The sequence below is a fragment of the Oreochromis niloticus genome, linkage group LG4 (assembly GCF_001858045.2).
Source record: "Oreochromis niloticus isolate F11D_XX linkage group LG4, O_niloticus_UMD_NMBU, whole genome shotgun sequence".
Classification (NCBI taxonomy): domain Eukaryota; kingdom Metazoa; phylum Chordata; class Actinopteri; order Cichliformes; family Cichlidae; genus Oreochromis; species Oreochromis niloticus.
Genome location: NC_031969.2, coordinates 28,800,956 through 28,823,612, shown reverse-complemented (window position 1 = coordinate 28,823,612; position 22,657 = coordinate 28,800,956). Strand labels below are relative to the sequence as shown.

The 22,657-nt window shown below is 43.4% G+C and overlaps 2 protein-coding genes and 1 long non-coding RNA gene across 4 annotated transcripts; 1 reads left to right on the top strand and 2 right to left on the bottom strand.

The window, feature by feature from the left end:
- Window positions 1-128: 128 nt before the first annotated feature.
- rnf113a (ring finger protein 113A) lies at window positions 129-7,089 on the bottom strand. The gene is made up of 10 exons (XM_003441990.5): window positions 6,932-7,089; window positions 6,438-6,517; window positions 2,681-2,779; window positions 2,313-2,420; window positions 2,018-2,127; window positions 1,587-1,693; window positions 1,026-1,115; window positions 851-944; window positions 661-767; window positions 129-318 (listed from the first exon to the last, which is right to left on the bottom strand). Exons 1-10 carry the CDS (start codon window positions 7,035-7,037, stop codon window positions 251-253), a joined length of 969 nt encoding a protein of 322 aa, XP_003442038.1. The 5' UTR covers window positions 7,038-7,089; the 3' UTR covers window positions 129-250.
- Window positions 7,090-7,974: 885 nt separating this feature from the next.
- On the top strand, window positions 7,975-21,874 carry rundc3aa (RUN domain containing 3Aa). 2 transcript variants are annotated; one of them, XM_005468943.3, is made up of 11 exons: window positions 7,975-8,260; window positions 16,092-16,219; window positions 16,412-16,545; window positions 16,651-16,736; window positions 16,934-17,023; window positions 19,066-19,146; window positions 19,236-19,401; window positions 19,487-19,644; window positions 20,243-20,356; window positions 20,457-20,563; window positions 20,921-21,874. In XM_005468943.3, the coding sequence occupies exons 1-11, from the start codon at window positions 8,154-8,156 to the stop codon at window positions 21,061-21,063; spliced, it is 1,314 nt and encodes a 437-aa protein (XP_005469000.1). In that variant the 5' UTR covers window positions 7,975-8,153; the 3' UTR covers window positions 21,064-21,874. The 2 variants fall into 2 exon arrangements, with proteins under 2 accessions (XP_005469000.1, XP_003442039.1); XM_003441991.4 differs by having other exon boundaries at window positions 7,976-8,260; window positions 16,092-16,207.
- On the bottom strand, window positions 9,850-15,756 carry LOC102079656 (uncharacterized). Its single transcript, XR_269170.4, has 2 exons — window positions 14,844-15,756; window positions 9,850-12,189 (listed from the first exon to the last, which is right to left on the bottom strand). It is a non-coding gene; the product is annotated as an uncharacterized LOC102079656 (long non-coding RNA).
- Window positions 21,875-22,657: the final 783 nt, after the last annotated feature.

The window sequence follows — 22,657 nt, the reverse complement described above, 5'->3', positions numbered from 1 at the left end:
CTCTGGGTATTATCTCATGTCGAAAATGAATGTTTTATTGGTGCTTGTTTTGTCTGCATGTATATTTGAAAGTGAGGGCAAAGCATTGTGTTGCAAAACTCAAACTTGACTTTTAACAATAAACGTGGTTGACATTAACTTTTTATTTTGATGGCACCACACAGTGAGGCTTTAAACCTTATCAAAAATGTTTTATTTAAATTTTACACAGACAAACACGTAAGGGGAGGCTGGAAATTTTTGGATTTTGCTAATTGTCTTCATCGGATGGTGGTTGGTCTGTCATGGCATTGTGCTTCTCCAGCTTGGCCATCAACTCTGAGGGGGGAAAAAAGGTAAAATAAAACATGATTAATGGGTAAGCTGCACTGATTACGATACTATCTTATAACCTTGATTATACTTATTGCGGTCAAAGACAGCTGAAAACCTGATGGCTGAGTAATCATTGCTGTTATACTTTGAAGCCCATCGCCTGGGGTGCATGCATAGTTGATGCATTTTTATGTAAATTCTCCACACCCGAGCGCAGTGACAAAAAGCAGGCAAACACACATCTGCGTTGACTCCTTCACTCAAAGTCTAATGCCAAAATTTATTTACAGAAAGGACAATCAAGACATTAAAAGAAGTCGTCTGTTTTATAGAAATCTTGCCTACCTTTAGCAGGATTGAACACTCCATGGGTTTGAGTATCGCACACATAACAGCGCTTGGACTTGCGGTAATGCTGAAGTGCACAAACCTCACAAAAAAAGTGCCTGCACCTGAGAGACATTAGACTTGTTAATATGTTTCAAAAAACGGGGAACAGCTTGGCAAGGAAAAAAAAATGACAGAAAAGTCTTACTTTGTGACTATGGGATTCTTAAAGGATTCCCGGCAGATGAAGCACTTAAAGGGCAAGTCTTCATCATCACTGCTTACTTCATAGTTCTCTTCATCTAAATAAAAATAAGACAGTGTTCAGGAAAAGCTCGTTTACAGTAGGAACAAAAATGCAGTTTAAATCCTTCTCAACTCACCATTGGCTCCATATCGTCCCTCTTCCAGTTCCCTCTCAATCTGCCAGCCATGTTTGTAGTCCGATCTGTCGTGAAGAAACTTGCAGCTGTCTGATAGCAGGCGAGATGATCATGAGGAAAGCTTTATTGAACGATCAGTATTTTCTTAAATGTTTAACCCACACTACAAATTGCTCTTATCTATAGGTAAATAGAATAAAAAAACACAACTCAAGTGCAATGAAAAAAAGGTCTTAAGAAAAAACATAAGGTTTTATGAAAACCACCAAAAAAAAGGGGAATTCTGCTAAAATTTTTCTTTTAAAGGCTTTTGCACAGTTGCAGTCAGACTTGTGCCACCTGATACTTATACACGTAATAGTTTAATTTCCCACAAAACAAAAACAATACCCCAATAAAAACAAAGTTGTAAGGGAATTTGATATTATTGCCATTAACTTTTCCCTGATTTTCTATCGTTATTGTGAATTTTCCTTTTTGTAATAGTGACCTTCTTTTAAATAAAATACTGCATGGTTTGACTTCCTGAGAAATCCATGTATTTTAAAATATCATACCCACCTCCAAAACCACAGAAACCAGTCTCCTTGTAGTCTTTGCAGATATCTGGCTGGTAGTCCCACCTGACTGTGGCTCGCAGGTGCTCAGGGGCTCTGATTGGTCCTTTCCTGTTAAAATGATTGAACTGAATTATACATATCAGTATTAACTAATTACATTTCAGAACTAAAAAAAACCCCCAAAACTGTATCAGTGATAGATCATTACCCATGCACCATCATAGGAAACTCTTGAGCAGATGGAGCATTATTTAATGTCTATTTCAAGCTCCTTAAAAAGCTCAAGATTTCCTTTGTCTTTGTGGTTTATTAGCAGTTTTAATGATACACACATCCACAAGAGAAGTGCATTTGGTGTTCTGTTTACTTTTATTTTTTTTAATGACACAATGTGACTGTGATGGAATGGATATGCCTCGCCTTAATGCTCACCTGACCATGCCAGAGGAGGCATTGCCCATAGTTGTGTCTTTAGGCTTGATGAATTTTTGGTAGTTGTTGATGCCACGGTAGATTTTATCATCATCTTTACCTGTCAGTTCCTATTACAAGAGAAAAAAAAGAACATTAGTTCAAGATTCAGTTGAAACTACTGGACATTTTTTTTTTAATTTTAGCATTCAAGTCACAATTTGTGAATATGAACAGAACAGCCAACTAAGTCATTATATGATAGGAGTTGTAGCCTTTTCTACAAAGCTTTAACATTAAAAATAGCATCTACTACCTCTTGGATTTTCTGACTCCTTTCAAAAATGGCCTGGGCATCATTGTCTTTCTCTGTGTCCAGCTGATATGTAGCAGTTGCACCCATGTCCTCCGGTCCCTCTGGTTTCTTGTTTTTGGATAGGATTGGGAAAAAGGTTTACATTTAATACGTTTATATAAGCACATCAATAAGTTTGCAAGACTGTGGCTCTTAAGCAGTATACAGGACAGGGAACACACACACACAAGGCAAATCAGAAGAGGCCAAATCAGCATGCATACAGATGAAACAACAAAAAGGTTGGATACCTTGCTCATTCATATCCCTGGCTTTATTTTTAAAGGACAGCCTTTAAAAAATCAGTATGATAGAAAAAGTCAACTCACCGCTGATCGTGTGGACTTGTAGGAAACAGTCACCTTCTTGTCTTCTTTCTCGTCTTCACTTTCACTGGATGATACAGCATCTCTCTCCACTTTCTTTGTCTGGACAAAAAACCCAAAACAAAAACAGTCAGAAGACCCTTATGAAGAGAATATCGAGGGAACAGTTTACCCTGCCCGGGATAGGGTTACCGGGGCCCCGCCCTGGAGCCAGGCCCGGGGAGGGTGCCCGAGGGCGAGCGTCTGGTGGCCGGGCCTTAGTCCATGGGGCCCGGCCGGGCACAGCCCGAAGAGGAGACATGGGCCCATCCTCCCGCAGGCCCACCACCCGCAGGAGGCGCCATAGGGGTCGGGTGCATTGTGTGCTGGGCGGCGGCCAGGAGCGGAGGCCCTGGCGGACTGATCCCCGGCTGCCAAGACTGGCAATAGGGACATGGAATGTCACCTCTCTGGTGGGGAAGGAGCCTGAGTTAGTGCGTGAGGTTGAGAGGTACCGGCTAGATATAGTCGGGCTCACCTCTACGCATGGCTTGGGCTCTGGAACCAGTCTCCTGGAGAGGGGCTGGACTCTGTCTCAGTCTGGAGTTGCCGCTGGTGAGAGGCGGCGGGCTGGGGTGGGTATTCTAATATCCCCTCGGCTTGCTGCCGGTACGTTGGGGTTTTTCCCGGTGGATGAGAGGGTTTGTTCCCTGTGCCTTAGGGTCGGGGAACGGGTCCTGACTGTCATCTGCGCTTATGCGCCGAGTGGCAGTTCAGAGTACCCAGCCTTCTTAGAGTCCCTGGGGGGGGTGCTGGAAGGTGCCCCATCTGGAGACTCTGTTGTCCTGCTGGGAGACTTCAATGCTCAAGTGGGTAACAACAGCGAGACCTGGAGGGGCGTGATTGGGAGGAACGGCCTCCCTGATCTGAATCCGAGCGGTGTTTTGTTATTGGACTTCTGTGCAAATCACAGTTTGGCCATAACGAACACCTTGTTCGAACATAAGAGTGTCCATAAGTGCACGTGGCACCAGGACGCTCTAGGCCGCAGGTCGATGATCGATTTTGTAATCGTATCACCAGACCTGCGACCATATGTTCTGGACACTCGGGTAAAGAGAGGGGCTGAGCTGTCAACTGATCACCACCTGGTGGTGAGTTGGATCAGGTGGCGGGGGAGGACGCTGGACAGACCCGGTGCACCTAAACGCGTAGTGAGGGTGTGCTGGGAACGTCTAGCAGAGGCCCCAGTCCGCGAGATCTTCAACGCACACCTCCGGCAGAGCTTCAACAGCATTCCGAGGGAGACTGGGGACATTGAGTCCGAATGGACCATGTTCAGCGTCTCCATCGCCGAAGCTGCTGCATTGAGCTGCGGCCGCAAGGTGGTTGGTGCCTGCCGTGGTGGTAATCCCCGAACCAAATGGTGGACACCAGAGGTGAAGGGAGCCACCAGGCTGAAGAAGGAGTCCTATCAGGCTTGGTTAGCCTGTGGGACTCCGGAGGCAGCCGACAGGTATCGATAGGCCAAGCGGAATGCGGCTCGGGCAGTGGCTGAAGCAAAAACTCGGGTGTGGGAGGAGTTCGGAGAGGCCATGGAAAAAGACTTTCGGACTGCCTCGAAGAGATTCTGGCAAACCGTCAGGCGTCTCAGGAGGGGAAAGCGGTGCTCTACCTGCACTGTGTATAGTGCTGGCGGAGCGCTGCTGACATCGACTGAGAAAATTGTCAGGCGGTGGAAGGAATACTTCGAGGACCTCCTTAATCCCACTGACATGTCTTCCGAGGAGGAAGCAGAGTCTGGGGATGAGGGGAATGACCCGCCAATTTCCGGGGGCGAGGTCACTGAGGCAGTTAAACAACTCCTTGGTGGCAGAGCCCCTGGTGTTGATGAGGTCCGCCCCGAGTTCCTGAAGGCTCTGGACGTTGTAGGGCTGTCCTGGTTGACACGCCTCTACAATGTTGCGTGGAGATCAGGGGCAGTACCCCTGGATTGGCAGACCGGGGTGGTGGTCCCCATCTTTAAGAAGGGAGACCGGAGGGTGTGTTCCAACTACAGGGGGATCACACTCCTCAGCCTCCCTGGGAAAGTCTATGCCAGGGTGCTGGAAAGGAGAGTTCGTCCGCTAGTCGAACCTCGGATACAGGAGGAACAATGCGGTTTTCGTCCTGGTCGCGGAACACTGGACCAGCTCTTTATCCTCTCAAGGATACTTGAGGGTGCATGGGAGTTTGCCCAACCAGTCTACATGTGTTTTGTGGACTTGGAGAAGGCATTCGACCGTGTCCCTCGGGGTGTCCTGTGGGAGGTGTTGCGGGAGTATGGGGTGTCTGGCCCATTGCTACGGGCCATTCGATCCCTATACAACCGTTGCAAGAGTTTGGTTCGCATTGCCGGCAATAAGTCGGACTCGTTCCCGGTGGGTGATGGGCTCCGCCAGGGCTGCCCTTTGTCACCGGTTCTGTTCATAATTTTTATGGACAGGATTTCTAGGCGCAGCCAAGTGGCGGAGGGCTTTCGCTTCGGTGGCCTCAGAATCTCATCTCTGCTTTTTGCGGATGATGTGGTTCTGTTGGCTTCATCAGGTGAAGGCCTTCAGCTCGCACTGGAACGGTTCGCCGCCGAGTGTGAAGCAGCGGGAATGAGGATCAGCACCTCCAAATCTGAGGCCATGGTTCTCAGCCGGAAAAGGGTGGAGTGCCCACTCCGGGTCGGGGATGAGTTCCTGCCCCAAGTGGAGGAGTTCAAGTATCTCGGGGTCTTGTTCGCGAGTGATGGGAGAAGGGAGCCGGAGATCGACAGACGGATTGGTGCTGCGGCTGCAGTGATGCGGACGCTGCACCGGTCCATCGTGGTGAAGAGGGAGCTGAGTGTAAAAGCGAAGCTCTCAATTTACCGGTCGATCTACGTCCCTACCCTCACCTATGGCCACGAGCTGTGGGTAGTGACCGAAAGAACGAGATCGCGGATACAAGCGGCAGAAATGAGCTTCCTCCGAAGGGTGGCTGGCCTCTCCCTTAGAGATAGGGTGAGAAGTTCGGCCATCCGGGAGGGGCTCAGAGTAGAGCTGCTGCTCCTCCACATCGAAAGGAGCCAGTTGAGGTGGTTCGGGCATCTGATAGGGATGCCTTCTGGGGGGCCTCCTGGGTGAGGTGTTCCGGGCATGTCCCACCGGGAGGAGGCCCCGGGGCAGACCCAGGACACGCTGGAGAGATTATATCTCTCGGCTGGCCTGGGAACGCCTTGGTGTTCCCCCGGATAAGCTGGAGGAGGTGGCTGGGGAGAGGGAGGTCTGGACTTCTCTGCTTAGGCTGCTGCCCCCGCGACCCGGCCTCGGATAAAGCGGATGAAGATGGATGGATGGATGGATGGACAAAAACAGTCACCTCTGTCTCATTTGAGGCTACTGTCATAGCAGTCTTGTCTGCAAATGTGTGTTTGCATGATTAGATTTATAAACTTTTTCAAAAATATCAGGTTTGCAAGTGTATAAAACCCTTTGTCCATATTCTAAATGTAAAAAAAAAAAAAAAAAATCTATATATGCATTAACATAACACACTTTTAAATACTTTAGTACTCTTGTGAATCTAAATGCAGATTTAGACTTTTGCAAATCTGACTATGCCAGCTGATTCTGGATACATACTTGCCATTTCCAGTGCACGTTGAGGTACACAGTGATTAAGACAGAAAAACGCAATTTTCGACAAACACATGTTAAAAAATATAAATATACAAAAATTTAAAAAATTTAAAAAAACAACAACCCATAATTACCCTCTGAATCATCGGGTTGATGCGAGTTTTTTTCTTTTCTTTTCTCACTACGAGGGTCTGGTCCTCATCACTGTTTTCATCTGAAAAGGACATGAGTGAGATACATTTGGTGAAAAAAAATCTAGTAACTTGTCTAATAACTGACAGCAGAATTGCAAAATCTTAGAATAATCTCGGAGTTAACTGGGAGGACAAGAAACAGCAGGCGCATATAGCGTTCCAAATTCCGAGGAAACGTAAACGCGGCACGAATGTGAAATTTGTTTATAACAGGAACAAAAATGTATCATCTGCGGTACTTCCTTTACATCGTTTCTCCGATTTTTGGAATCAGATGTAGTATTTTTGCCTCTTACCGTGTTAATAACACAGTGGTTATCTGTAAAGGACTACGAGAACAGAAACAAGTAGTCGATCATTAAAAAGCTCGAGCGCTGTCGACACCGGAAGTTCACTGGGCTTTAAATGATCAGAAAGTGAGTTAAATAACAAACCTTTCTCGCTATCGGTTGCTTTTCTCTTTCGCCCAGAGAATTTCCTATTAGATTTTTTAAACAGAAAAGTACAAGATCCCTCCCGAGGCTTCTCTGATTCCGCCATCTTGACTCTGTTTTGTAAATATCTGCTTTCGCCACAGCACCCTCTAGTGTCTAGGAGTCATCTTAAGTTAGTCCCTGTACTGGTCAAAAGGAGAATCACACCTACTTAGGCATTGTGAAGTTAGATTTAAAAAGGCAGCAGTGATACTTCAGTGAGAAAGTGGCTGCAATTTTTGCGAGCCAGTTAATCAAAAGTTGCTCAATGATATTTACTTATTTCATATTTAAAAATAATTCATGAGAATTTAAGTTATGTCTTGGAAATCGTTATAACTCTATGAAGTGCTGTAAAGTTTTTAGAGCTGTGCCAAAACACATTCGTCTGCCAAAAGGGGAATTTAGATACTTGTCAAAAAGTTTTAATTATTTAAACTGTTTTAAATGACTTGTTGGTCTATAATCTATCAAACATATTGCAAAAGTATCTGACCAGACACAAGGTAGAAGCTGCAGGCAGTAATTGGCTAAGTTACTCTTAGATAGTGACTTCCTTTATTTTTCCAGGTAAAAAGTCTAATTGATATTAAAAAGTCTAATTGGTGTTAAAAAATATCTTTTTATAAACATGTTTGGTCAAAGAGGGCTTTAGAAATTCAGACAAATGTAAAAGAACGGTTCTACAAAAGATATTTTAAGCAGCAAAAAAGGACTGGATTGATTATAATGCAGGACACAGAGTAGCTACAATAACGCTGAGTCGAGATACTTGCAAAAAAGGTAATTTCTTTATTTCATATTTAGCCCTTTGAAAATTCTGTTGACCCCAGCCTATCTACCAATGTAAGCCAAGATATAACACATACAAACACATAAAAACATCAGCAATCACTTTTTTTTTGCCTGACACCGGAAGACTGGAAATTCTAGTATGAATGAATCTGTGATGAAAACTGGAAGATAGTTTTATTTTGAAAGTTTTAACCGGAAGTTGCAGTGATAAATACGTGTAACTTGGTTCTAGTCGCTTAGATCCCGTCCTCCTCCTCTTCCAGCAGCGACTGTAGCAGCATCCGTGACTCCCCGCAGAGGACGGCGGGTGTTTGTAGGACTCAGGGCCCACGGAGGGAGAGGTCCTGGCCTGGGCACGAATCCCGAAGAGGCCCGGGGCCGCCGCTGGATGGAGTCGGGCTGTATTCAGACAGCAATGGCTATGGGTCTGACATCGAAAAAGGCGTCTGCTCGGAGCGTCTGCGTGGAGCGAAAAAACCTCATCACGGTCTGCAGGTATACATCACGACACCATCGACGTGCCGTATTTATCAGAAGGAGCCTGTCCTTGCAAGCTGTTCGGGTTATATTTTCACCAGTATGATCATGATCAAGGTTTGTTTTTTTTCCATCCAAGAAGCCCACCCCTGCGCTCATTCCCAAAGTGAAACAATGGCAGCAATATAAATGGAAAATATTACAGAAAAAAGGGCCACATTTCTAGAAAGGCGAGGGTTAAGGAGGGGGCAGGTGCGTGTTCACCTTCACGTACCTTCTGTCATCACACCCAGTTTGATAGAGACAGTAGACTTAAAGAAACCACTCAATTATCCAGTGTTTGTTTTTAAATGCTCGTTTACTGCTTGCGGGGCTTCTTTTTCTTTCTTTTTTTGCTATGATGTAAATCTATTAATTCTGTCTGTCGTTTAAAAGTACAGTCCCCTGCGTGTTTGTTTCTATAGCAGGAAATGCAGCTTCAAGTGATTCAAGTGATGAGTGTTGCAAAATCAATTGCAGAATAGGGATGAAGGGAAGATAAGCCAGTCAGCAGCAGGTCTCCTCCTCCATCATGGTGAGCTTCAGTGCCTGAATTGGACAAGGGCATTTGGGGCAGTGCAAGGACTCCTCCCCACATCAGGGGCCCTCCATCCTTCTCCATCCACCATCCACGCACTACAGAGATGGCCTCTGACTGATTGGCTCTAATAAATCACTGTCTTCTGCAGTGAGGTTAGCACTGTAAATGTGTGAGCTGACAGCTCACACAACGAGAGCTCTTCAGCTGCACAGTAAGTCCAGTTTTATACAATAATGTAACACCCTCCTGGTTCCAGTCTGCACATTATTACATCACGTGTGATATTTAGAGCTTTAACAGCTTCCATCCTTTTTGACCAGAGGCTCTAATTTGCATGCTTCCACATGAGACCAATGTTTATATTCATATAGAAACAATAAATATAGAAAGACTATTAAAAATAGCCCAGAAATCTTTTTTTTCTTTTCTCTTTTCTCAGCACTTCATGACCTCCTTGCATTAATTTTGTAACCTTTCAAATTAGGCATCCCTGATGTAAAAGGGACTCTGCTCATTTCACTGAAGGCTAATTAACTTTTCGACCGTGTTATCACAAGTTCTCAGAGGCCTAGGTGCTTTTTTCTCAAACGTCTTTTGCACAAATAATCATCACATCCCAAAGATAGAAAACCTAATACTGTATACATCTAGAAAAATGCCACAAATATCCACATCTCAGGTGGTTTTTTTGCCTTAAAATAACTTGAACTACCCATTTTGTAAAAAATGCTGCTGATTATTTTCCTTTGTCTGACATAACTAGGTTATAGTGACCTTATCCTACTTTAGAGTATTTGATAATTATGTGATATCCACAGACTGGCAGGAAAATGCTGCTTTGATCATGTTGTTGTGTTCTCATAAAATTTATTATAGTACTACTCCTCATCTTGAATTGCAAATTGACTATAATCATAAAAAGCGTTCACAAAAGTGGCATCCAGCGTCTAAGCTCTGCTGTATTTCTTGTAATTTATTGCACCGTAGTGCTAGAAACCACCAATCAAAACAGAAAGGGACTCCAACATGGATTCACAGTCAAGCATTTTTATTCCAGTACCTTTATATCCAAGGTCCTGCCTGCGTTTTAGTGGCATGTACAGTGAGGCAAAAACACACAACATCACAGAGAGCATGCCTGCAAAGAAAGAAAACTTCTCACAGTGGACACAGACAAGGATTAGCAGGGACACAAAAACACCTTTGTTTTCAGTTTCTCCTGGCTGTGCTAAGACAGATTTAATCATTTAAGCGTTTTAAAGACAAACAAACTGGACAAGACAGAAATAAATCTCAAACAGCTTTCCACCAGTAATGCTGACTACAACAACTTTTCTCCATTTTCTAATGAACAACATGACATTGATTAGGTTCACTTCGAGGGCAGTTTCTTCTTGGCGTGTCCGAGTTGCTGCCCGATCTCCCCGCTCATGGTGTTTTGGATCTTTACATGTTGTTCAGGTCAGAGCTGATTCACAGGCTGCTCGCTGATCGGATAATGAGGAGAGAGCCTGAATCAGCACCGTCCCTCTGGCTGTGCATTAGTGCAGGCAGGGCATCGTGTTGCACGATCCGGGATCCAGGCTCTGTCGCGGTTGTTGAGATGCAGCCATTCCCACAGCTGAGTTTGTGACATTAGTGCTTGATTAGTTCACCAGGCCAAGCTATTATTTACCCTAAGTGTGTTTGTGTGCATTTACTGCATATATAAAGTCTGCCCTCTTTTTTTTTTCTTACTGCAACATCATACATGTTTAACATACAGTCAGCACACGCAGAGATTAACATTTCTACTCCCAACAATTCCTTTAATGTGTTGGCATCAAAGTCCCGGTTAAAAGTGTGTACAGTTGATCTGGTATGATGTGGGTCACGAGTACCAGCCACAGAAATCTGACTGATCTTTGCTCGGTGTTTCAGTGTCATACCTAACAGACCAATCCTATTTTAATGAGACGTGCTGTATCTACAGAGAAAAGAATGGACAAAAAAAGAATAACAACAGAGAAAAATAATAAGAGATGGCTATTCTAAATAGTAAGTAAGAAGAATGCTCCTTCTTTTTAGGTTAGGGGGACTTTTGAATTGCCAGACATCCCAAAAAGTATCTGAAAACCCAAAAATCTTTTTAGGGCCACGTTGAGACTTGATATTTATGACATCCACAGTGGTATCAGTATCATACTGAGCTGGACTGTTGTCAGTAGCAACAGGGTTCATCTAAATGTGGCTTTTTGCAGCAAGTGGAGGACATTCGTGCAACTCTCGGATTAACGTTGTTTATCTGAGCTCAGTTTGACAAAACGTTTGGGGATCAGAGGAAGCAAACCAACCAGCTTGTGTTGGTTTGTTTTTAAGGGCGCTTTCCATCCATTAATGTTTAAAATTGAATGTTTTGCTGCTTTTTTTAGTCTGGCTAAGAGCTCTCTTGCTGCGGTCCGTGACAGGAGAAACGGTGCTGCTGTGGACATGGTGAACCTGAGAAAAAAATAGATAAGATGAGTGAGACAAGTCTGATGTAAAGAGGTATCCATGCAGCCGCTTCCTGTAAACAAAGAGAGCTGGGAGAGAGGCAAGAAGGGAGGGCGATGTGCTGCATGTTGGCTGAGCTCTGAGGCCTTCCGGGGCGTGGCTCAAGAGAAGAGAATAAAATGTTCTGGACTGTAGTAAAGCACGCCTGTTAGACGTGCTTCGGCAAGAGAGTCAACGAATATTTGAAGCTGCGTGTGCAGATGGAGTAACACTAATTTTAATCGTTCAGCTTCTGTGCAGCCTTCTTTTGCATTTTTCCTGATTTCTGAACCTACGCTTTTTTCTTTCTTTTTTTTTTTTACCAACACCATCAAGTATTTGAAATTACAGCAGAAATGTCTAAAAGTTTGGCTGAACACTTGGATGCCACTCATCAGCTGATCTGTCTACCCCTCTCACTGTTAACTTCTCCTGTTATTCCTCATTTTTACCCCTCTGTCATACTCAAATATCTGATTCACACTCTCGGTGCTTCTGTGCTCAACACCCTCACTGTCCGTCGTACGCCGTGATCCCTCTACACCTCCTCTGACCATGAAACACTTCCTGGACACTTGGTCACAGAGGGGATCGGTGAAAGAGAGACACACCCTGCTGTAGTTGTTTTTTTTGTGTGTGGTTTTTGTTTTACTTTTTTTTTGTCATTGAGGATTTGGCCCAAATTGTGATTTGAAATATTCTTCAGAGCACAAAGCCTTTTCTTTCTCATGCCAGTCCAGTGCAGGACGCCTCCCCCGACAGTCCACGATGATAAACAGCACTGGCTGGCGTTGTGCAATGCTTCGGCCAGTGAGGAGTTCACCTGTGTCATCTGATCCTGCTGGTTATGCCAAGGCTAGAAGACAGAGACAGAAATAAGAAGACAGAGAAAGAGAAAGTAGTCAGGGAAATGCTTGTGAGGGAAAAGAAACAAAAATGAAAGTCAAGAGAGTTAATGTGAAGCTTTGTGTGTTTAGGTTAGATGTCTTCGCTGATGAATGCAGTTTTGGTTATCCCGTGTCGTGCTGCGGATCAAACGCAAGTTTGTAAGTACAGTAGAGGGGTGAGAAAGGAGAACAAGAGGGCATTTAACAAGAGCTGAGAGTGGGCTTGGCATTGATCCAGGCTGAGAGGTTGCACAAAAGAAGCTTGTCAGAAGGCCCTGCAGTTGTTTTTCAGTGTCAAATCGTACCAAGAACATGTTGCTATTCCACTCCATCCATTTGCATTTGAAGCATGCCAGAGATTCCCTTTAGATCAAAGGACTTCAGTTCATTTACAATCATCTGCTATAATGTTCCTGTTAAGATAACGTTGCTCTCGCATTATTAGGTCAAACAGGATTTTTGCAGTTGTTGATATTTTGTTGTTATGATTTTAATTGCTGTAACTTTTGCTAATGAGAAGCTGTTACATGTTGGTTCGTATACTGAGCGCCCAGACCCACTGCTTGGGTTTCCATGGCATCTAGGCTCTGCACAGTGAGAAAAGATTTGATGTGATGCATTTTTCTGACTTGGAAGCATCACAAAGAGGGATTGTACTGTGAATCTGATTTACTGTTCACTCATTATCTCAAATTTCAGACAGATTAGTACATTTCTAATTTTCTTCCTGAAGGGATCCCATCAGGAAGAGAACTTCCTGGTGGGATCCCTTTAGACAACATCAGGTAGTATGAAGCCGATTATTTTGTGAAGCTGTCACCCCCGGTCCCAACACACAATATTTGTGCTTATTTGGCAATACCCACCAAGTGGATTTTTTTTATTTAGCAAAGCCAGTTTTAGCTGCCCAGCTGAAGTAGAGAACACACTTGAAGAGATCCAGCCTAGCATTCTGGAGCTCTGTTATCCATTAATCTGCTGATCTACATGGCTTTCAAAACATTTTATCAGACAAAATTCAGATGCCACTAACCTGTTTCTTTGATAAATCCAAAATGACCCGACAAAGTCAAGGCTCGAAAAGTAAATTTAATCCAGTTTTTGCTCTCAGTGCCGATGCCGTCGTGTTATCCATATGTTCTCTCTGATGATTCTTATTTTGAGTCAGTCCCCCCACCCCGTGATGCCGTCTTCTCTCATCTAGAGCGTCTTGCGTTTGGGGAAGATGGCTTTCCGAAAAGAGGTGGTGGTGGTACCTCTGCTGAAGGACGCACTGCCCAGTGAGATCTTGGTTTTCCCACTGGTGATAGTGGAGGAGCCCAGAGATGTTGTGCTCCTGCCCCGGGTGATGGAGGAATTCCCCATGGCAAGCTTGGTCTTCCCTCTCTTTATTGTGGTGTTGCCCAGGGTTAAGGCCGTCTTCCCCTCCGTGAAGCTGGTGTTGCCCATTGAGGAGAAGCTTGTCTTCCTGACCCAGATTCGACGGCAGGGTTTGGGACTCACTAGACGCAAAGCATCGCACACTCATGCAGCACTCTATGCTCTGCAAGCCCTCGGGAGTAATAGTAACATCAGCTACAATCCAGAGTGGACCAGAATGCTAAGCGTGGATAGTGCGACCCCCGTGTCGCATAATGCCTTCGTTGAGCTCTTCAACGTGGGCTTTGGAAGGCCACATACCACCCATGTGTCCCTGTGAATGGACAGAGGCAGCCGTAGGTGGCCACAGCCTATCTGGGGGGACTGGGACAGTAAAGCGATTGTCCCAGCGCCACGACGACACCGGACGGTTGAAGGAGACATTGTTGCAAAGAGGACAGTCTGTGGTGACATCACTTTCTTCTGAGCTATTGTTCCCTATAGCCTGTGATTGTAAGATGTTCCCTTTGTGTGCAACTGTATGCACCATATGTGAAATGAGTTGTACCGTGTTGTTTTAAATGAAAGGAATGCTGAATGTGCTCATGTTCTCCGTATGTATGTGAAGCTTTGATTGCACCTCTTCTGGATTTGTGCCGTCCCTCTGTTTGGAATATGGGTGTGGTTCCTTCAGTTGGTGTTTATTATCCATTTGAAATCTTGCTGAACTTTTTGCAACTCATGCAAAGTTTTTATTTTCCTCCCCTTTAATGTGTTACAGATCTTGAAATGTCTACATACAAAACAGTCAAGCTCATCAGTGTTTAGACATGTTACTTTTATAAGCACTGTTACATCGATCAACCTTTACAGTCTTGGAGGTGAAACCTGGATTTGCAGTGTGGGAGCTTAGTTATGGAAATGTAAAGTATCAGTCAGTCTTATCAGCAGAAAAAATACCACATTCAAACCAACGATGTGGACATGTTGATGCACAACATATAGGAGAATAGTGCTGATGAAAAGCACACACATACTCTTCTGTCTCCACGTACATCACACACATCCCCTCCCTGCCAAGTCAAGACACCATAAATCCTCATTTCATCAATGTCACATTTGCATAACATGCTCAGCACTACTTTGCGAATGGGACGGCTCGCGTTTGATTGCGAACCTATTAGATCTGCAGGTCATTATAATTTTTTTTTATACACATCATAGACATAGCAGCTCTTTTTATTGATTTTGAATCACTACTGACCTTCTAAAACTGACCACATAGATATATCCATGGGTTTTTAAGTATGTGCAGGATTCAAGTGTGAAAATCCCAGTAGATGTTGCTGTGCGTTTCTTTGCCCCTGACGAGAGTGGTTTTGAACACAGACACAGACTTGGTCCCATGGGTGAAGGTCAGGGTGGTGAGAGAGCTTGTAGTCTCTCCTCGTGAAACAGAGGTATTGCCCACTGCTATGCTGGTTTTGCCCAAAATTGTGGTTGTTCTGCTCCAGGAGATCGAGTATTTACCCCAGGAGATGGCGTACTTATTCCTCAGGATAGAAACCCTGCCTTTGGTGAAGGAGGTTTTGCTTGACGAAAATGTAGTTTTCCACTCATTGTTAGAGTCTTTTTTGGACTGCTTGGCTGCTTTGGGTGTCTTAGCCCTGGCTTCGGGGGTCCTTTCCATTTAGGTGTTCCTCCGCTTGGACGTCAAGGCTTTACGGAAGGAGGTGGTAGTGGTTCCCCGGCTGAAGCTGGCCCGTCCCAGAGCCACAGTCGTCTTTTGCCTTTGGATGGTGGAATCTCCCATGGAGGTGGTGGTCACTCCCCTGAAGATGGAGGAGTTGCCTAAGGAGACTGTAGTCTTTCCCCTGGCTATGGAGGTGTTTCCCACTGCCAGGGCAGTCTTGCCCTCTGTGATGCTAGTGTTGCCCATCGAATCCAAGGCAGCCCGCCCGAGCCTGTGCCTGGATGCCGGCTCCTAACATGCACGCTGCATAGCGTTCCTTCTGTGGTGCAACCGGTGGGGTGAGCATGTGAGGTCAAAAGCCAAGCTAAAGCTCCGGCAGCTGCCCTAAATAGATCACACTACAATGTATAGATAAGGGGGAGGGAATTATTTGATCATTCTTTCATGCTCGTCGGTCCCTCAGAGAGACAAGACCCAAAGGGACCTGGAAGCACAGCACGCACAAAGGCTGTAAGGACAGGGAGTTAATTGTATTGTTTTCATGATAACACTGCCAAAGCACTGAAGGGGTACATTGTGCAGTACACAAGACAATTGGGGTGACCTCAGTATGATAAGATGGCGTGGTTCCCAAAAAAGGAAGAAAAAAAATCCTCTCAGCTGTTGTTCAAATACAGTAGTACATTTGTCTGCTTGGTTACAGTACACAACTGCATTTCATGTGCAGCACAACCAACTAAGAGTCCAAACCCCTCACACATGCCATCAAAGTGTGCAGTATTTGTCTAATTTTTCTTTCTCGGTGCACTTCTATTTCAGATTCTCCGTAAAGACTCTCCTCGAAAAGTACACAGCAGAGCCCATAGATGACTCATCTGAGGAGTTTATCAACTTTGCTGCCATTTTAGAGCACATCCTCAGCCACCGCTTCAAAGGTAACACTGCAGGTAACATACAGGAAAGATGGACAAAGTTGATATGACTTTGATTGTGAGACAGTCGAAATATATTCGAAACAAAAGTGCAGTAGGCATTGTCCGATTACACAGTCAGCTGGATTGTTGCTGTGGGTGTATATTTTAGTTTCACTTGCTGTCAGAACAGAAATGATTGATCGGTGTGTTTTAATCTTAAATCAGGTTCTGGCAGCTGGTTCAGCTCAGATGGACAGCGCAGCTTCTGGGAATACATCCGGCTGGCGTGCAGCAAGGTGCAGAACAACTGCATCACCAGCATTGAAAACATAGAGAACATCAGCACATCACGAGCCAAGGCAAGGAGATTTGTATGCACTCTAGAGTGTATGCGTGTCTGTTTGTGTGTGGATGAGTGTGAGAAAAGGTCCTCTGTTCCCACTCACTAATACGTCGTCCTACAGGGCCGGGCGTGGATTCGAGTGGCGCTGATGGAGAAACGTCTCTCTGAATATGTGTCCACTGCTCTCAGGGACACAAGAACAACAAGGTTTGACTGAGTTCTTAATTTAAACAAAACTTTTGGTTTAAAATGATCCCCAGTCCTGTTTTCCTTCACTTCACATTCAGCATCTCAATATGAAACATCGGTTCTATATACAGGGTTTTACTCATAAGAAAATGAACGTAAATACTCAGTATGATAACTAGAAATTCGCAAGTGATAATCACCTCTTCACTTGGCAGGAGGTTCTATGATGATGGTGCCATTATGCTGAGAGAGGAGGCCACAGTGCTGACTGGCATGCTGATTGGACTGAGTGCCATTGACTTCAGGTGAGGTGGAGCTGTGCAGAGACTGTGATACAGAACACAATATATTTTGAAAGAAGCACAAATACACCAGCCCAGGCATTTTAAAATCAATATGGTATTACGTGGAATGCGGTAAGCTATCATAAAGTGGAGCTATTATCCTTTCATTATGCTTTTTCCTTATTTTCTGTAAAATATAATGCCCTGCAAAAGTCCTAAGGTACCCCTCATCACTTTATATTTTTCCAGGAAAACAGGAAATAGGTGGAAATACATGGAATTAGAGGATATAAGGCAAAAACCGAGTTTGTACAATTCTAACAGGCTTGAAAGTCACATTGACTTTCAAGCCTGTTGTGACCACTTTTATTCTTTTGTTTATAGCCTGGACTCTCTTAGCCAAGCTTTCTTGTCATTTCTTTAAGTAGTCCTCAGGAATAGTTCTCCAGGCTTCTTGAAGGACATTCTTTTTTGGATGTTGGCTGCCTTTTGTTCTCTTCTCTGTTAAGATGACTCCTCACTGCTTCAGTAATGTTGAGCTGCAGGCTCTGTTGAGGCCATGGCTGATAGTGTTCCATTGTTTGTTTTTTCTATCCAAGTATTCTTTTACAGCATTGGTTTTGTGTTTGGAATCATTGTCGTCCTGAAAAATGAAACTATTGCCAATCAGATTGTGTTGCATGATGGATCAAAGTCTATTGGTACAGTGTGTGAATGTGTGTGTGAATGGGTGAATGAATGAATGTAGTGTAAAGCACTTTGGGGTCCTTAGGGACTAAGTAAAGCGCTATACAAATGCAGGCCATTTATCATTTACCATTTTCTGCATACATAATGTTTTGACAAGATCCCAAACGCCACTGGATGAAATGCAGGATGGTTGACTGATAAGAATGGCTTCTTGACAGCCACTCTTCCGCTGAGACCATTTCTTGTGAGACTGAACAGTAGACGGATCAGCTGGTGCACAAGATGTATCTCTCATGCTCGGTGTCAAGTCTTTGCTGGATGTTTTTTAACTATTTCTTATGGGCTTGACTTATAGATACTTGTAGATAATTTGTCCAGTTTCTATAATTTTGAAGGACGCGCTGCACATCCACCATGCTGAGATATACCAAGTTTTTAGCCAATAGCTCTTTTGGAATCACCTTGTTGGTGCAAAAATAAAACTGTGTTGTCTTTGGCATTTTTTTATATATTCAATTAAATAAACTGGAACAAATTATGTGTTTTTGCAGCAGAATCTGAGTAACAAAGTGCCTAAAGATACTATTTTAAAACCAGTTCTTTGCTAAGTTGTCTGTTATGTGTGGATACAACACTTCTTTGTGTTAAGTTGTGTTGACTATTAAGTAAACACTTAACACTCAACACAACTTAACAAAGAATCTTTGAACTCTTAACTTTCTTTGAAAGACCTTCAGAAAGCCTGGAAAACTACTGCACAAGACCACTTCAAAAATTACAAAAAGTCTGGCTCCTTGGAAGTAAAATGTAAATGAATGAAGTGTTACTCAAAGCCTTTGCACAGCAATATATATACTGATACAGTGGTGAATACTAATACTAATCATGGCCAAAATTTCAAATAAATAGGTCAGCTAATGAACCAATAAATCGTTATAAATGTTTGCTGTCAGACATTTTTTTGTCTTAGTGTTTCATCTACATGTCTTTAATGTTGTGATCTAATTGACATTGTTCTGGGATGGGAAGCCAATTAAATTGGCCAAATTGTCTCAAGGGAGAGTAGCTAAAACAGCTTGTTTTAGACAGTAAATAAAAGGTTGTTTTAAACTGCTTGCAAAACTACTGTAAAAATGAGCATATTAGGCCCCCTTTAAGTATCTTACCATGTGCATGTCATCTTTTTAGGTCTGCTATATAATTTTTTTTAAGCCCAGTATTTATAGTGGGCTTAAAGCTGTCATCTGAATCTGAGCATAGTACCTAGTAATGCATAAAATTTTCCAGTAGTGTAGGCATGTTTATTAATGGATAATGTACACAGCACTTTCCAAATAAGCATTTATTTTTATTTTTTATTTTTTTCTGTGTAGTTTTTGCCTGAAGGGTGAGACTCTGGATGGGAAATCCCCAGCTGTGATTGATTATACACCCTACCTGAAGTTCACTCAGAGGTGAGCGCTCATCATGCCACTTCTAACAGTGCATGTATGCATGCACAGGAATGGGGTCACATTAATACTCCAGCCTCTCTCTTGTTTAGCTATGACTACCTTAGTGATGAGGAGGACCGGCGCAGTGTTGACAGCAGTAACAGCGAGGAGAGCGTCCCTGAGCATCCCTACATCCCTCTGGTGACAGACGAGGAGAGCTGGAGCAACAAGTGTCGCAAGATGGAACAAAGATTTAAGATTGTCTACGCTCAGAAGGTGACTCATAACAACGTTACTTATCTGATCATCGCTACGAGCATCTGAAAAGAATTACCTGCCTCATTCAATATGTGTTATTCAGGGTTATCTAGAGGAGCTGGTGCGCCTGCGGGAGTCTCAGCTGAAGAACGTGGAGACGGAGAATAAGCGTCTGAGAGCCAAGGTGGAGGAGCTGACAGTGCAGAGCCAACAGGAGAAGAAGGAGCTGGAAGCCATTGTCCTGGAGCTGCAGGCACAACTGTGAGTTAGCACATACAAGCTTGGCGTTACATTTATTGCTCTTCATCACACACAGATTTCCATTATACAGTGTGTTTACATGTTGAGCCAAGTTTAAAAGGGGAGCTAAAACTAGTGTTTTAATGTAACCTCACAGCTTGGCACAGTTAGATTCTGATTTTTAGTTGACATAACAAGTTTGCTTCTGCTTAGAAGAATAAAAGACACTATTACACTGGCTTCTGACGCTTTCCCCATGAAGACACTGCAAAGGTTTATGTCTGTAATACTTTTAATATATTTAAATGTTATAGATATAATATAAAGATACACAACCTGACAAAAAACCTGCTTTTTTCAATCCCCAGTTTTCTACAATTCTCACTGATCTTGTTGATCTTTGTTAGTTTTGAGGATCTGTTGTAAAATCTGAGGATGATTCTAGATGTTCAGCAACACCAGGGTCTGCGTATTTAACTGACAGCTGTATTAAAGACTACTATAACAAACTGTGGATGCTTTTGCTTGCTGCTTCTGTCTTTGATGTTCAGGCTATTATATTATCTACTAAAACTAAAAGTTTTTGGAATTTAATAATTTTACTCTGTGTTGCATTCAGCTCTGCCCTCATGCCCTGTGACTCCTCCCATCTGGCTAAAGATCTCTCCATCCCACTCATCAACCAGTGGTCAACCATCACAAACAACCAAGGCGATGTCAAACTCTTCCGCAGGTGAGCTTAAATAAACGGCACAGCTCTTTTTTTAAAAATATATTTTAATGCATGCTCATTCAGACATATTTGTGTCTTGGTGATATTCTGTGAAAACTAGGAGGAGCTTCCACAGCTTGGAGCAGCTTTCCGCTGAAGTCAGTCTGAACTCTGACTCACAGAAGACTGACGGGAGGCAGAATGGCGACGCTGCCTGGACCTCTGCAGGTAATAATGTTTTTCAGGGTTGCTACACGTAGAGCATTTTAATGTGGCTCTAGCGGTGATATTATCTTTCTGTTTTTGTAGACAGTATTTACTGTTAAGTAAAATGCAATTTTATGCAGTGGCAGAGTCGATTTTTATTAGCTGCTTTTATACTTAACAAAGTAACCATAATCCTGCTCCGTCCTCTCTGCACAGCTACATAAAAGCCTTTCAGAAGCAGCCACCCATACACATGGACATACATATTCATAACAAATGCAAGCTTGACGCCCATTTATAATGCCTCATGTGGGCAGCTTAAACTATGCATGATCATAAGTTGAATTTTATTGTGTTCTCCCTGTTATGTTCCTGCAGGAAAAGATAACACTCCTTCCATGCTGGGTCTTTGCGGCTCTTTGGCCTCTTTACCGAGCTCGAAGTCTCTGGCAAGCCTCAAGTCCAGTGAGTGTTTAGTCAACATCAGCACTGAACCCAGTCCCGCGCTCTCTCCCAGCTAGGAGCTTCAAGACCAACAACAGCCGAGATTGAACCCCAGCCTGTCTGCCTTGCTGCGTTGACCATGTCCAAACACCCTACCAAAACCCTGCTCTCATCTTATAGCCACCTCTATGGGATAACAACAGGAGGGTTATGACACCACATCTGGATTTTTGTATATGAGAGTGAAGTTGTCATGAAGCTAAAAGAGTCTCTCTCTTTTGGTTGTTTCCTTTCCCCTCACCTTATCTTTTCTTCATATCCCTCTTTGTATCTGTAAATCCCTTCATCTGAAATCATGCAATGCCTCCGGGAACACTTGTCAGACCTTTTCCAAAGCATCCAGTCGCATCTAAATCTTCCCATCTTGCTCCTTATTTAAAAATCTTCTCATGGTATTCTCTGTGTATTTGTGCACCTTTGACCATTTTTATTCCATTTTAAGTGTAACCAAGACAGTACTAGCAGCTCTTTGGATGCAGAGACAGATGTGATGATAATTTTAAGAGATGCAGATTATCCATATAAAGTCAGAGGGTGGGTGGTTTTACAGGCTGCCTTTATGGTGTCATAGCATTGAGACGTATGCAGTGTGTGACTGAACGGTATTAGGGTCTGTCACCCTTGAAAGTGCTTATCATTCCTGCCTGGCTAATCAAACAACACAAACATTTTCAGTAGGTTTAAATCTGTGCAGCTATTTATGGATTATGAAGTCTTAAAGTACCGCATATGTTAATTTATCATCTCCAACAGTATGTTCTTTTTACACGTATGCAGTACGTTGAGTTATTTTGTTTTGTGTTGCAATAAATTGCCTTTTTCCATGAAGTGTGTCTTTTAGTGTGTCTTAGAAGGAACAGTGGCAAACGCAATAGAGATGTTAAGTAGGGAGTTGCATCGCTGTGGCTCCATCTGCTGGTTAGATATATTATACGACTATCATATAACTTCTAAGCCTTTGGGTCTTGTGACAAATTAGAGTACTTGCATTTTGCCCACAAAATGAAAAAAAAACAAACAGACTTGACTTCCTCTACACGGATCAAAACTTCTTTTTAAAAATTCCAGCTTTAACATAACAACCTGCAAGAATTATCCTGCTGATGAGGCTGAAACTTTACCAACTTTATAGTCAGTATTTCATGGCTGATGCAAGAAACCGTTGAAACAGTAGTAAAAGAGTTCCGGGACTTCATAACTCATGATAGACAGATCTAATTAGTCTATGCAGAACATGGGTGTCCTGACTTGCTTTGTCCTCACCAGAGCTTTTTTTTTTCAGAGGGCACCACAATCCTCCAGCAGTCACTCTGTGAAAATCTCTATCTACGTCACCGAAATATGGAGTTTGTCAAACAGCTACACACCCAGTGATTAATTTTTGACTATGTCATTTTCCCTGACACTTTAATAACTGGGCAATAATTCAACATTACAAGCATAATCCTCATCAGTTCACAGGAACCTCTCAGCCCTTCAGCAAGCTTCCTGTGCTTTTGTTATCCTGCCAGGACAAATTGCTGGGAACAAACAATGCCTGCAGGGACTTCTTAAGTAGTTCATTAACTTAACGTTAAGGTCTTTATAAAGTATATTATTATAATTTGCATA

Coding starts and splice junctions, on each gene's coding strand:
- rundc3aa (XM_005468943.3), top strand. CDS start 8,154: ATGGAGTCGGGCTGTATTCAGACAGCAATGGCTATGGGTCTGACATCG. Junction 19,147..19,235: donor TACCTGAAGTTCACTCAGAG/GTGAGCGCTCAT, acceptor TCTCTTGTTTAG/CTATGACTACCTTAGTGATG. Junction 20,357..20,456: donor GATGTCAAACTCTTCCGCAG/GTGAGCTTAAAT, acceptor TGTGAAAACTAG/GAGGAGCTTCCACAGCTTGG.
- rnf113a (XM_003441990.5), bottom strand. CDS start 7,037: ATGGCGGAATCAGAGAAGCCTCGGGAGGGATCTTGTACTTTTCTGTTT. Junction 6,518..6,931: donor AGCAACCGATAGCGAGAAAG/GTTTGTTATTTA, acceptor TGTCCTTTTCAG/ATGAAAACAGTGATGAGGAC. Junction 2,128..2,312: donor GGAGTCAGAAAATCCAAGAG/GTAGTAGATGCT, acceptor CTCTTGTAATAG/GAACTGACAGGTAAAGATGA.